At 44.0% G+C, this 14,134-nt stretch overlaps 1 protein-coding gene across 1 annotated transcript in view; it reads left to right on the top strand.

The window, feature by feature from the left end:
* The first annotated feature begins 8,151 nt into the window (after window positions 1-8,151).
* Window positions 8,152-14,134, top strand: part of TBC1D32 (TBC1 domain family member 32) — a 170,900-nt gene continuing 164,917 nt past the window's right edge. Inside the window, exons 1-2 of the mRNA XM_025208839.1 lie at window positions 8,152-8,262; window positions 12,466-12,620. Coding sequence (XP_025064624.1) covers window positions 8,185-8,262; window positions 12,466-12,620 — 233 coding nt within the window. The 5' untranslated portion in view covers window positions 8,152-8,184. The remainder of the gene's footprint in view (window positions 8,263-12,465; window positions 12,621-14,134) is intronic.

Genomic DNA, 14,134 nt, shown 5'->3' with positions numbered 1-14,134 from the left:
TCCTGGGGAGTCAGAGCCAAGGGACAGGGGGCATTGCAGGGCCCAGCACATTCCCGCAGAGGTGCGGCAGAAAGCCCACAGGGCAGACAGCTGCTGGCAGGGGCCCCAGGGCTCAAGCCAGGGGTCCATTAGGCTAGTGTTGGGCAGCCAAAGAGCTGCCCCTGCCATGTGGCTGCAGAAACTGCCAGCCGTGTGGCTCAGCACCAAGCAGGAGGCTGGCCCCCTGCTGGTGCAGCTGACCATGCACAAACTGCACCCGACATTAGCATTTACACATGTGCTAGGGTGCATTAGTTTAATGCACTGTTTTCTAGTACCTGTATCTGGCAAGATTAGCAAACAGAGCATTAGACTAATCTAGTGCACAGTAATTGCCATGCAGATGTAGACTGGGATGCTTTACTGAACATTAAATTGGTCTAATGAGCAGTAAAGTGCATGTATAGGCACGCCCAGTGAAGATGGAAGAGGAGAACGGTCTAGAAGTCTCATTTTCCCCTTTTGAATCCATCTGCCACCACCCTAACTAAAAATCTCACAAAAGCAGATGAGAACACAAGTTTTAAAATGGAGACCAGAATCATTTATGTGATTCTAAAATAGATTAAGGAGTCATAAATACTTTACCTCAGTCTATAACAAAAGTACTTGTAAACAATGTAAAGCATATTTTGGCCGAGGCAAAAGGTGATGGAGGAAATGGTCTGGAAGAATGCTATTTGGATTAAAATTCTGTAGTGTTTGGTCTGCAGAGACAATTGGCTGACTGATTATAAACAAAGATTGATTATAATTGGTGTGGAATCAAACTGAGTCGAGGAACTGAATGGACTTTTACAGCACCAGTTACAGTATCCTGTCTATGTCCACACATAACTTTTATAGTGTTAATGAAAGTTACATTAATTTGACAGCTCATGCCAAAATTGTCAATTAGCACCTGAGCTATAGCTCATTCAGGTCAATTGAATGAATTGTTTTAACTGCATGGGAGAGCAAAATGTTTTATTAATTTGAAACATTTTATGACTTCAGGATGTGTGTCCAAAAATCAGCTTCTTAGTATGTCCTTCATCTGCAAACCAATACTGATACTTTATACAGAGTAATCTATGTTTTGTTCTTTGTTTTGTATTCATTCCAAGTTTGTATAATGTGAGCATCTATCTTTGTGATTAAAATATCTCTCTAATATACCACAATCAAGGTGGTATAACAATAGCTGCAACTCTAATTTTATTTATGTGCTATTGTTGTAGGCTATGGTATATTAATTAAAATATATGAATATTCTGGGATATAAATCAAACAGTTACAATAGCAATTCCTCCACAGAATATTTACAAGGGAAAACATTTCTCATTATTATTTTAAAAAAAACTCTGCATTTTTTCTTAATAAATGAACATTTAAATGCCAGATTAAAGGTCAATAGGTCCAAAAGTCAGGACACTTTTCAACATGCAACAGTTGAATATTGCTGCCACCTTCAGGTAACAGGTGGTAATAAAACCAAGAACTAATTAGAACAGGAGACGCTCTTAGGGCCTTGTTATACGGTAATTTTAAGCAGCTCCTGGAGATCTTAACCCCTGGATTGGTCACACATAAACACCTTTAAGTGACTTAAAGCACTCATTAGGTGGCTCAAAGTTATGCCACTTCAGGGCAGAAGTATCTCTGATCTGCATATCCTTGCTTCTGTTCCATTGTGTGGCTACTCCTCACGTCAGCTGTGCCACCCAAGTTGAAGTCCTCCAGTACCCCAGGATGCAGTAGCCCCTCCTCCATGTGGTGTTTCTGCATACAGCTGAAGATGGTGACAGCTTGAGGCAGGTCAGGGCCAGTGTGGGGAGGAGGAAGGTGAGTCAGGGAAAGCCAGAGCCAGTGTGCCAGGATGCTGCTGAGGGGCAGGCAAAGTATGGCCCAGCATAGAAAGAGGAAAGCCGTGTGAGGCAGCTCCTAGGATGCAGATGGTGCTGACTTGGGGTTGGGGCGGTTCTGCAGGTTCTGACAGGTCCATCACTGCCTGGCCCAGGAGCCTTACACTGTGCTGTCCTGCTGGTTCTACCTGCAGCACCATGTCATGTCTGTTAGGAGCATTTAGCAGTCCCAGTAGTGAAAGTAGCAGCAAAGGAGGGAGGAGGGAGAGGAGGAGTTGAAGGTGCTGCCTCGTCACAGCAAGCCACAAGCACGCTGCTCATACCTGTGCTGGGTTCCAAGGGAGGCAGGTGACATTGACAGTCACATGTTCCTCCCCGCCACAACCCATCTCTCACACCCCTGCCCATGGAGCAGGGATGGAAGCCTGTTTTGGCTCACCAGCCCTGATCACCAGGCCTCTAGGGCAAGTCACAGCTGTACTGGTAGGAGACAGTCAGAGAAGGTTTTTAGCCTTAAGGTGTGACTACTCCAAAATCCAAGCTAGCACTAAACTGATCAACAGTTGTGTGGTTTACAGTGTAAGGTATAACAGGGTCTTTAGTTTATAATACAGAATTATAATACCATCAGCACAGGTATTCTATATAGTGACAATATAGTGCCTTAAATTATTTTTTAAAATTGCACGAAATAATTTTCAACATAACTGTGAAGTAAATTTTATCATTTTCATTTTACCATTGATAAAAGTAAGATATCAACCTTAAGTGATTTGCCTAAGGTCATGCTGGGTCAGTGAAACATCAGGGTAAACAGATTCACCCATCATTCTTGAAATTGTCCCAAGAATAAAACTGGCTGAAGCAATCCTTGTCTTGGTCATTCAGGTAAATGCTGTTATCACAGAGACATATTTTGCCACTGAACTGAGCAGGGGGTGACTGGAGTAGCAAAAATAGCTACTATAGCAATAGTATCTGATTGTGCCACTGTTATTGGTACTGTGGCAGCTGGCACTGCCCAATTAAGTTTCTTGAGAAGATGCAATTTATCCTGATAATAGCCTTTTTTATTAAAACAGCACCCATAACCAAAAGTTGGTACAGTTTAACTGAAATGAAGGCTTCTGAATGGCCTGTGATGTCTGACTAAGACTATACCACGGAAGGACCCTATGAATCTAGTAGGTCAGTGAGGAGGCAGGGCTTGCAGATCTGAGTTGCAGTCAATAGGAGGCTCCCAAGCATGTGAGGAGCCATCAAAGTCTCTATGCAGAAAGAAGGGTCCTTTAACAGGGTGATCCACCTGTATGATTCAACAATACAGATGTTGATCCAAACTTAGGATGAAGCAGCCACTGTGATTGCAAAAGTAATAGGGCATATTATTTGTGTACATTTCCTACTACTGGCATGTCATTAAGAAGTCTCATGTTTGGCTATAACATTTATGGGGCACATAAGCAAGTAGAAAACACATAGCAGAGTGCTGGCCTATTTCTTTTAGCCTGGGGTTTATATGGAAGCAATGACTTCTCTGTTTCTTGTTTGAAATGTCAGTTTGTTTCTGGAGCATATTCAATCACTCTGTTACTCCTTTTCTTTGGTATACACTACCTTTGCATAAACAGGGGTAGAGAAATGCTCTAGGTTCAACATATTTTGGTGTTGCTAAATTATTTCACCCAGTACTCTGAATCAATTCCTTTATGCTCTGCTTACTCTAAGGCCATGGATATTGAGCAGCTAAAGCAGTGATTTCCAGCCTCTGGTCACGACCCAAATGAGGGTCACGGGGGCAATGCTGGCAGTGCCGCACATAAAGGATGATCTGCGCCATGTGCTGGGAGCTCCCCTGCCCCCGGCTGCCACTGCACTCTGCTCCTAGCAGTGGGTCACAGCAAAAAAAGGTTGGGAACCACTGAGATAAAGGCTTTTTCTATGAGACCTTAACTGACCGATCGACAAATTTTGTCACTGTTGACAGTTATGCTGACAGTTTATTACAAAATAAAACCCTCTGGACCTTCTTTCTTGTTCCACTGCCAAACATCTTGCTGAGTGCTTTAATCTGACTCTTTTTTAACTCTCAGAGCACCCTGGCCTCAAGTACTTGGCATTAGGACTGAATACTCCACCCTAATTATTTGCTGAACGGATGGGTCTCCAATGGTTGATAGGTTTCTCTCCCTGTCACTCCTTTGGAAATAGCCTTGAGGTATTTTAGAGCTAGTATAGAAATGTGAGAGGAAGAAAGTCTCAGGATAGAGAATTTAAACTTTCGGGGAAACTTGAGGCCCTGGCCACTCTTTTAAAGAACAATCTTATAGACAGAATTTGGTAAAACTCCTACTTTTGTTAGCAAAATTATGGAGGGAAATGTGGAAATGCATCTGTGGCAGAGCTGGTAAAGAAAAGAGAAGAAAGTCCCCACTTGCACCCTGACCCGAATCCTGTGAGTGCCCAGAATTTACCAGGATTCTCGGACTGGCATGGAGTCAGGACAGCCGGAGTGAGTATCTTTCCCAGCTCTGGCTGAGCTGGGAAGCCTCACGAGGAGCGAGGCTGACAGTGGTGCCCGATGCCAACATGAGTCAGTATTCTGAGAGGGACCAGGGCCAGAACCCCGCACCAGCTTTGTGATTGGGACAGGAGCCAGCTGACCAAGGTTCAGCTGTTTCCCCTGCAGGGATCACAAGCCTCAGCTGTGCAGCCAAGATCACACCTGATTGGAGCAGAGAGCTGGTGGGAGAGCCCAGTAAACCCCAGGAACTAAGGTTTGGTGGTGAGCGAACATCAGAGCTGGCCAAGCACTGGATGGGTGAAGAGTAGCTGAGCTGCTCACTTTTATTTATTCTTATAAAGGATGGACTCTCGGGTATCCCAGGAGCTAAATCTTGCACCTACAGCAACAAGGCTGGGTGCAGATAGGACTTTAAGTAATGAAATAACTGAAGGTAAAAGGCAGGAGTGTAGGGCTTGGAGGAGCTCCCAAAACTTGGCCCTTAAGGCCAGTCAGCTGATCCCAAAGGATAAAGTGCTGCACAAGGCTAGGATCATTCTTGGTACTCCTTCCTAGACCAAAGATTGACTGTTCTCAGACTGAACATCACTCTGTACTATTTTTTTTATCAAAGTTGTAGTAGGCAAGGTTAAGCGAGGGCAGGAACAGTCTTTCCTGGAGGAAAGATTGAACCCAATCTTTACCTGGCCAGAGACCTGGAACTACCCAGTCACCAAGACTTATTAGCTTCTCGCAGGTGACGACTGTGACTTGGTGACAGCATCTACCTTTGGAGAGCAAGCGTTAAGAATATTGGCAATTAGGTCATGTGCAATATTAAAGGCTTGATCCTATGACGGGACTATAAGCAATATACCATTCATCATTTTCTGGCACACTGAAATGTAGCATTAATAAGAATCTTAAAATATTAAGCAACATAACAGCTTAAATAAATGCATATAGAGCCACACTCAACCAGGGTGACGCAACATACTTTTAAGGGTGCCATGGGGTACTACTCAATATTGTCACCTAGAATACTCAGCTGAGAGGTGGGGGGAACCATGGGTTCTGGCCTCTGTTCCCTGCTCCCATTTCTGTTACTGTATTTTACATTAAACAGTTATAGGATAAAATACAAAAATACAAAAGTAATCCTGGGTGCAAAGACTGGGAACTGAGGGTTTCACCTCACAGGTGAGGGTGTGCCTGCCCTCAATAGTTTGTAGTCTTGGGGTGAGGAATTGGCCACTGTCCTGGGTGCTAGCAGATATAGGTTGAAACCACTCCAGTCTCAAGCCTGGGTCTACCTTTCCCTGGTCAAGTGCTCTTATCACTTGCTTTAAAAAAGCAAGTGGTTACAAAGCTACATTTTGTGAAGGTCCCAGGCTGGCTGGTTTGAATTAGATTTGTTCAGAGCATGTTCGCCAGATCAGGACTCTCAGGGACTTAGTGCCACTCTACTTAGTTTTTTGATCCAATCACGCTTTGATGCAAGATACGAAATGAACTGCTTAGTCTAGGGCAGCTCTGGCCATGGGAAGCAGAATACAGGTGCCAATGGAATTTTGAGGTCAAACAGCAAGATGCTTTCATGGTTATGTGATTGCTGGGCATGTCTACACATGTGCTTTAATGTGCTGTAGACTATTTTACTGCGCATTAAAGTGTCATGTAAAAAAACCGTGACATCATGCTAATGCACAGTAAAATGTCTACTTCACATTGTGTCACTAAAAAAGTGTGCAAATAACACACATTTAATACGTCCTATTGGAAGTACTAAATTTAATGCAGATTAGAAAAGACACATTCATTCATGTATAGACGCACCCGCAAAGCGGAGGATGATGGGATACAGTTCAGACTTGAATGCCTAAAGTCCATCCTTTCGATGTAGCTGTAAGAGACTGAATGCATAAACAACCAGTCCTATAGACTCTGAACTTCTCAGAGGAGTTTATGCTCCTATAAACTAAAAATAGGGTTCTTTTATTGTCAGAGTTCAATGGGGAGGAACAGCCATTACGATATGTTGGCTGGAATTTATTTCTTGAAAAATAGCATATTATGTCATTGTGAAGCAAAGCTTAGCCATAAAGTGTCCTGGGGATGCATGCTGCCATTACCTCCCGATCAGCCCCATCTCCTACCCCTTGCAATAGCTCAATGCTATGAAAATCAAAAATGCCTAAACGAAGTGGTGAATCCTATCCTTCCAGCAATGCTCAGTTAAGATATAACATAGGATGGGAAGAATACACTACAATCCAGACTTTTCCTTGCTGTACGAGAGCTGACACTTGCTAGCAGTACCCAGGTACTGCCTGAAAGGGGATGGTGTGATGGGATGTGCGGTCAGGAGAATTTTAATGAGCTGCTGGTGACTGAACTGCACTGCCTAACTACTATTGCAGTCGGTGTAAGGAAGGGGTGAAAACAGGAGAATGCAGCTTGGCTGCTGTCTGAACAGAACAGAAAAATAGAGCTACCATTCTCTGTGTGATAGGAGCCTGGCTAGGACCAGGAAAGCTTTTGAGAAACTGGGCTGTTGCTGCTAGTCACAGCCTGAAGGTAGGGCCAACACAGGGCTATTCTTTGGTACCAGTGGCTGAAGGTTGCCCTCTGGATCAAGGAATGGGAATCACAGGAAGTCACAAACAATTTCCTTGTGACAAACCCCACTCTTTGAGCTGTTAACAGGCTTTGAACTACCACGGCAAGAGTAGTCCTTGCTAAACAGGCCAAGGCCCCTGCGCAGCCAGCCTTCACTGCTGGGGCCTCAATGATAACCCATCGTGCACTTGTGGAGAGATACAAGCAATGCCGCACATCACCAAGGAGTGTCCCCTCTACAAACGAAGAAGTGGATTAATAACTTTGAACTCAGCTAACTCTCGCTTGGCTTTGTGGATTTGCATTCGCTAAATAACTAAATAAGTGGCTGTGGGCAGGGCCCTGCCTTACAAGCAATAGTCAAGGGAAAACAACTTGTTTTTTGGACTTGATCAAGGATGTTACAATGGCTGATTGTGGGTCCAAGAGCAACTCGAACCCCACTCAGCAGACAGGAAAGTTTGAGACACGAACGTCAGTGTCTAAGGTGATCAGAACTCTTGTGGGGGGGAGGTGCTATCTTAGATTAGACCAACAAGGTCGTTGCAACAATTTTTCATTATTCACAAGCTTTTGGGCACACGTATCCTTCCTCAGACATATGAGAGTCCAAAACCTGTAAAACTTCCCCCAGGTGGAAATGAAAAGTCGTATTTCATATTCATATGGATGGTCCACATTTCCTATGCCATATGCCTATGAAACAGTTCATATCCATAATTCATATTTCAGTGTCTAGCTGTTCCCTCTATCTCGCTGTTGGATCCCTGCTTACACAGAAGGCGCAGGCACCTTGTCTGCCAGACCTCACGTCAGGTGTTGTGGACAAAACATGGTGAGATGCAATGAAAGATCAACTGATTCACGACTCAGGGATTCACTTTCCGTCATAACGGGGCCCCCACACAGGACGAGAGCTGGCTACACGCGGCCTCTCACTAGGAGCCAGGGAGACGGACCCTGGAGCAGCCCGGCGGAAAGGCACGACAGTTTCTCTGCACAAGAACATGACGTCACTGCCCGCTTTTTACACAACGAGAACCCTCGGGCGGGGCGGGCTTCGGGATGACTTCTCGCGATGTTTCCTGGACGCCGCGAGATCAGCGGCGCTGGTTGCTAAGGCCCGTGGGGGGGCGGGTTCCGGTTGCTGCTGTCGCCGCCTCTCTCGACGTTTCCCGGATGTCGCGCGACCGGCGCCACCCGTTGCTAGGCACTACGCGGAGCAGAGCTCCGGGTTGTCGCCGCCGACGCCGCAAGGTGACGCTGCCCCGCGCGCTTGGCAATGGGGGGGAGGGGGGCTGCGTGTGCGGCTGTCTGCGTGGGTGGGGGTGTGCGCGTGTGGGGCTCGCATCGTGCTGCGTGTGAGGAGACCGCCCCGCTCATAGTCCCTCCTCGCCGCCCCAGGGTTCCCCCAAGCAGAGGCAGCCAGTGCTGGAGCTGTAGTGGGGAGGAGGGGGAGAGTCAGCTTGGGGTTTAATTTTTTTTAATTAAAGCCTCTTTCTTTTATTCGGATCCGTTGACTCCAGAAGCAAGGGGGGGTGTTGGGGTCTTGCCCTTCCCTGTGGGTGGGTCTGGGACAGCTGGGCTGCAGTGTGCCTGGAGGGTTTGCTTCCCAGGATGGATGGTGGGAGCAGCTTTTTAAAGATGTTGGGGGGCGGGAGGGGGGAAGGGATAGGGAGAAGGGGAGAGGTCTCTTTTTTTTTTCTTCTTTTCATTTTCTTTAATCCAGCGGGTTCCTACAGTCATAGAAAGTTCAGGTTGGAAGGGACTTGTGGAGGTCATCTAGTCCAACCCCCTGCTCAAAGCAGGACCGTCCCCAACTAGCTCATCCCAGCCAAAGCTTTGTCTAGCTGGATTTTGAAAACCTCTGAGGATGGAGCTTCCACCTCCCCTCTGGGTAACTTGTTCTCCTAGTGCCCTCCTAGGGAGAAATTTTTTTCCCAATATCTGACCTAACCTTCCCTTGCTGCAACTTGGGACCGTTGCTTCTTGTTCTGTCATCTGCCACCACTGAGGACAGACCAGCTCCATCTTCTTTTGAACCCCACTTCAGGTAGTTCAGTACTGCTATTAAATACCCTTTCAGTCTTCTCTAGACTAAATAAGCCCAGTTCCCTCAGCCTCTCCTCATCAGTCATGTGCCCCAGCCACCTCACCATTTTAGCTGCCCTCTGCTGGACTCTCTCCAATTTGTCCACATCCTTTCTGTAGTGGGGGGCCCAAACTGGACACTACTCCAGATGTGGCCTCACCAGTGCTGAATAGAGGGGAATAATCACTTCCCTCAGACCACTGGGTTTCTTATTGCAAGCTGCTCCGTCACCAATGCTGGTGGGATGTGGATGGGGTGTGGATCTAAAGAGTTGGTGTGGCAGTGGAGTTGAGGATCTTCATGGTCAGTTGTCAAAATGCCCCTCAATTTCTCTTGGGTATGCATCTCCTTTAAGACCCTGGTAGCTCAGAATAAGGAGTCTGCCTACAGGGATCATTTTGCCAAGTCTATGGCATCTCAACTGACCTCACCTGAGGAGGTCAAAGAATCATAGAGAAGCAGGCCTGGAAGGGACCTCCAGAGGTCATATCCATCCTAGCCAAACCATCCTTTACAATCAAACTCGATATAAATCGACCACCAACCCTGATACAATACAGGCCTAGCACCCTGATTTGCCAATGTTAAAGTTGGCTGCTGTAGCTCCCCTATGTCCTGCTTCTATAAAATGTTGTCAATAAATGCTAAAGAGGTCCCGATTAGAGGGCCAAGCTCCCTGCTATGGAGGAAGGCAAAACCTTCCAATGTGACCATGGGGTGAAATTCCTTCCTCAACCCCAGTCATGGCAATCAGTTTGATCCTGAGTGGAGCGCAAGACTCTCTATCCAGGAGCCTCTGGCTTTGCTCCCAGCAGTTCCTGTATCATAAGCATAGAAAAGTAAACCAGCCATGTGAGCAAAGTAATAGTCATTTTTAGCGTGTGCCTGTCTAGTTATAAAAAGAGGCAACTTGCTATAATGTTAGTGCTTGAAAATGTGTAATGACTACAGCTGGTTTCTTTCCTGCTTTGATTTGAATGTGTAGCAGGGTCCTCAGTGTTTTTTAGTGAGTGGGGGAAGTAGGAAAGGAAGACTGGAAGCAAGGGCAATTGAAAGGCGATTTTTAAAAAGGATGGTAAAATCCTTTCATTTAAGCCAAGTGGCTTCATAAAAATAAGTCATAAGTACTGCACGGTATTGCCTCTAGTTTGCTTTCAAGAAACACTTTGCATTGTAAATGCCTGTTCCTGTTAACCAGTACTCTTAATGCTTAACTATTTGTAAGATCTCCATTTATTTAAAAAAAATTGTTAAACAGCTGTTATGAAAGTGTTAGGGTTCGGTGGTGAGATAAACAGCAATTAGACACAAGGGTGTATCTTTCTGAAATGCATTGAGTTAGATTAAATTTCTAGAGACTGAAGTTTTTTAAAAAAATACTACAACATGGAGTTGAGAGAGTGCTGCATGGGTGCTCAGACTGAATTCAATATTAATTTCTGGCAGGCTTATAGTAGAAAGAAGATTGAGTTAATTTTGAATGGTTTTTGATCGAAATGAAGCATTGTTCAGCAAGAATGGTGTTTTGCAACGGGGAAATGCTAAGCCAATTAAAAATAATGCTTACTAGAATAACAAACCATGAAGTGAGTTAAGTATGACAGTAGCAAACGCTAGGGAATGATAATTTGCCACTCTTGTTACTTTGAAATATAAAAGTATATATAACATGGGATAAATACCTGGTTTGTTTTCAGAGTTGTTCTGTGTTAGTAACTATTTGTTTCTTTCTGTTAGTTAACTTATGAAGAGGGTTGGTCTTTAAATTGCATTGGGCTTTTCCTTGGATTTATTAATAGAGTTGGTTGTGGTCCTTGGCTGTTATTTTGCTTATATTCTAATTTTACTTGTCATCTCTTTGCATGTACTCACATGTTTGGACTGATAGGATGATTTTTATTCTCTCTTTTTTTTTTTTTGTCAAATTAAACAAAAAACAACAGCAAACAAACCTCTTTTCCCATATGGATCATGAAAAATGTACTCGTCCCTGGGTAGCAAGAAACATTTGTTGGCAAGTGAGGAAACCAAGCCCATTAACTATGGCTGACTGAAAGCTCTCCACAACACTGCCACCCCCCCTGCAGAACCCCCACAAAAAACAACAACTTGTGAACTGATTCACTGATATCCTCTGATTTGGTAGACCGGCATAGGTGCTTCACTGTTGGCACATGGTGCTTTCCCCCTATCTGCAGGGTGAATTTGACAAGTCTTTTTGTCACCTGACTTTGCTGGAAAACATATGGCAGTAAAGAATCATATTAATTTCCTTCTTTTCCTGTTGCATTGGAAAGCTATGCAACTAGCTAAAGGAATGGATCTATTCTGAAGGAGAGGAATTGAGAAATCAGAACTTGAGGAAGGATGTCTGAATGGTAAAAGTTCTAGGAAAGTGTGAAAGCTCTGTAGTGGAGCATCTAAAGTTGGAAGGGGAGAGGGTTGTCCCTGTTAATTGGAGACTTTTATATTAAGGGAATATGAATAGGCTCGTGAGAATGTCAGGGAAGATTCCCAATGCTTTCATTTTTAAACTTGCTTGTGTTGGTGGCAGAGTTTTTTAAGTGTCTCATTAACAGGAATTCCTGGCTTTCTCTGTTGAAAAATCCCCAATTGTTGGATTTTAAAAAAGTAACCCAAAATCTACATTTTTCCGTGATTAAAATGAAACACCACTATATACATGTAACCCAAATCTGATACAACCCAAATCTGATATATGTATGTACATACATACATATAGTGGTGTTTCATTTTAATCATGGAAAAATGTGGATTTTGGGATACTCTTTTTTTACATCCAACAATTGGGGATTTTTTTTTTTATCATAGAAAACCAGGATCCCTTCTTATCGAGTTATTACTACTAGACCTTAATGATAAGAACCTATTCTTCTCCTAATCTGGCGTGTTTAGTCGTCTGATTGGAGATCTTGTCAGCATACAGATTGGAATCGGGATTATGAATTTGGTTGTAATTCACATCCTTAGTAGATTTTTACAAGTGTGTGTGGGGACGTCCTCACGTGGGATTAAGGGTGTCCTACTTTAGATCTACTTAAACCAAAATTAGGACACCCAAATCTGATACAAAGATCTCCACACAAAACCTCACGTTAATTAACATAGTTTTAATTAACATATTTAAAACTATTTCATCTTGCTTCTCAGTTATGTTGGCAGGCTCTGCCATATCTATTCTCTTTGTGAATGTTTGATCATTTTTGGTAAATTGTACTTCCATTATGTCCATAACCAGGAGAGAAAAAGTATAAATCCCTCATGTAGTTACCACCTGGCTTTAGCATCTTAAAGAAACAAGAACTGGAACTGTACAATGATTGTACTTTCATATCTATTTCATACAGATGTCTCATTTCACATGTGAGGATGAAGCTGTCTTGCAATCCATGCTCAGACAGTTGCTGCACAGTGTAAAGGAAAAAATTGCAGGAGCACCATCGGTAGAATGTGCAGAAGAGATTCTTTTACATTTGGAGGAAACCGACGAAAATTTTCACAAGTAAATATTTTTGTCATTTTCATTTTTTAGAGTGAGTTAAGTGCTGTCAAGTGTTCTGTGGAGGTAAGAATGTTTAGTATTTGTATTGATTTTATGTATTTAGAAAATACTTACCTGTGGCTGATAAAATCTGGAGGCATATTAATTTAGAGACTTAAGAAACTAAATTTTACCAGGTCTTATTTTCTTTCCATTGTTGATAGCACCTCACTTTGGCAGTAACTTTAGTAGAGTAAACTGCTTTTAATTAAGTAAGTGTAGCTGGCTCTGATAAAGTTCCACAGCCAAACATGAACCAAGAGAAGTTCTAGTTGAAGGATGCCTGGCAATATTAGCATTTCCTGGGAGCAGCTTGAGAAACACCTGAACGTGCAGTGTGTGGTGCAACAGGCAGGTTAGCGGTACCACATACTGCATAGCTGCACTTGTCTGGACAGCCACCGAAACCAAATCAGGAAAGCAAAGGTGGAAAAAAAAATAGTTGTGCCTGGTGAGGGAATATAAGGGCAATAAGAAAGGATTCTTTAAGTTCACTGGTCAAAGAAGACAGGCCAAAGAAGCCATGGGTCTGCTGCTTGGTAGCTAGGGTGAGCTATTAAAAGAAGACTTAAAAACGCAGAGCTGCTCAACAGCTATTTTGCCTCTTCACAAAAAAATAAAATCAACAACAGTAAATGCTGCAGCCAGACAGCTAACAAAAATAATGTAGAAGAAGAGAGGGAAAGGCTGAGTGTAATGATCAGGGATCCTGGTTTTCTCTGATAAACTCCCATCCTCCACAGCCCCAAATTTTCAGATTAAGAAAAGTAACCCCAAATCCACCTTTTTCTGTGATTTAAAATGAAATGCTACTAATTATATATATGGATCAATGGCAGAAGGTTTTAGGTAGGGCTCTTTATGGGTACCTGCCATATGCCAGATACCTGCTCTGATGCATGCCAGTTAGCATGTATTAGAGCAGACTCAATTAATTGAGCCTGCTGGAGCATGCTAATTAGCACGCTGCAGGAGCCTGAGCATCATGTATATGCAGCATCCCCATGCTTCAAAGTGGGCAGGGTGCTTTAACTAAAGTTTGTTGAAGAAGCTTTAGTTAGAGCAGCCCTGCTGGCATTTTGAAGTGTGGGATGCTGAATACACAAGATGCTGCTGGCGCTTTAATTAGTGCAGCTCCTGAGAGCTGCACTAATTAAAGTGTGCCCTCCCCCCCACCCCGGAGCACATGTAAAGATGCCCTATATGTGTCTTTGTTTTTGGTGCTGTTTCACATGCTTGTGATGGAGCATGGTGTTCTGTCACTTCAAGGTCTGAGAGCAGGTAGCTGGCAGGTGCAGGCCAGCCATGATAAGGCGGTCATTTTAGATCTGTGTTCTCAGGGCTGAGGTAGTAGTTTGCTGCAAGCAGCCAAAGCAACAACACTTGGCTGAGCTGCTGTTCACAAAACACCATGGAGGTAGGGAAGGAGCTTTGGGGATGGCAGGAGGTTCCTATGCGCCTGGTGGGGTTCTGAG

This window comes from Alligator sinensis, unplaced genomic scaffold (assembly GCF_000455745.1).
Source record: "Alligator sinensis unplaced genomic scaffold, ASM45574v1 scaffold808_1, whole genome shotgun sequence".
In the NCBI taxonomy this organism is placed as follows: domain Eukaryota; kingdom Metazoa; phylum Chordata; order Crocodylia; family Alligatoridae; genus Alligator; species Alligator sinensis.
The sequence above is the reverse complement of the archived record's forward strand: the minus strand, read 5'-3'. Positions and strand labels throughout refer to the sequence as shown.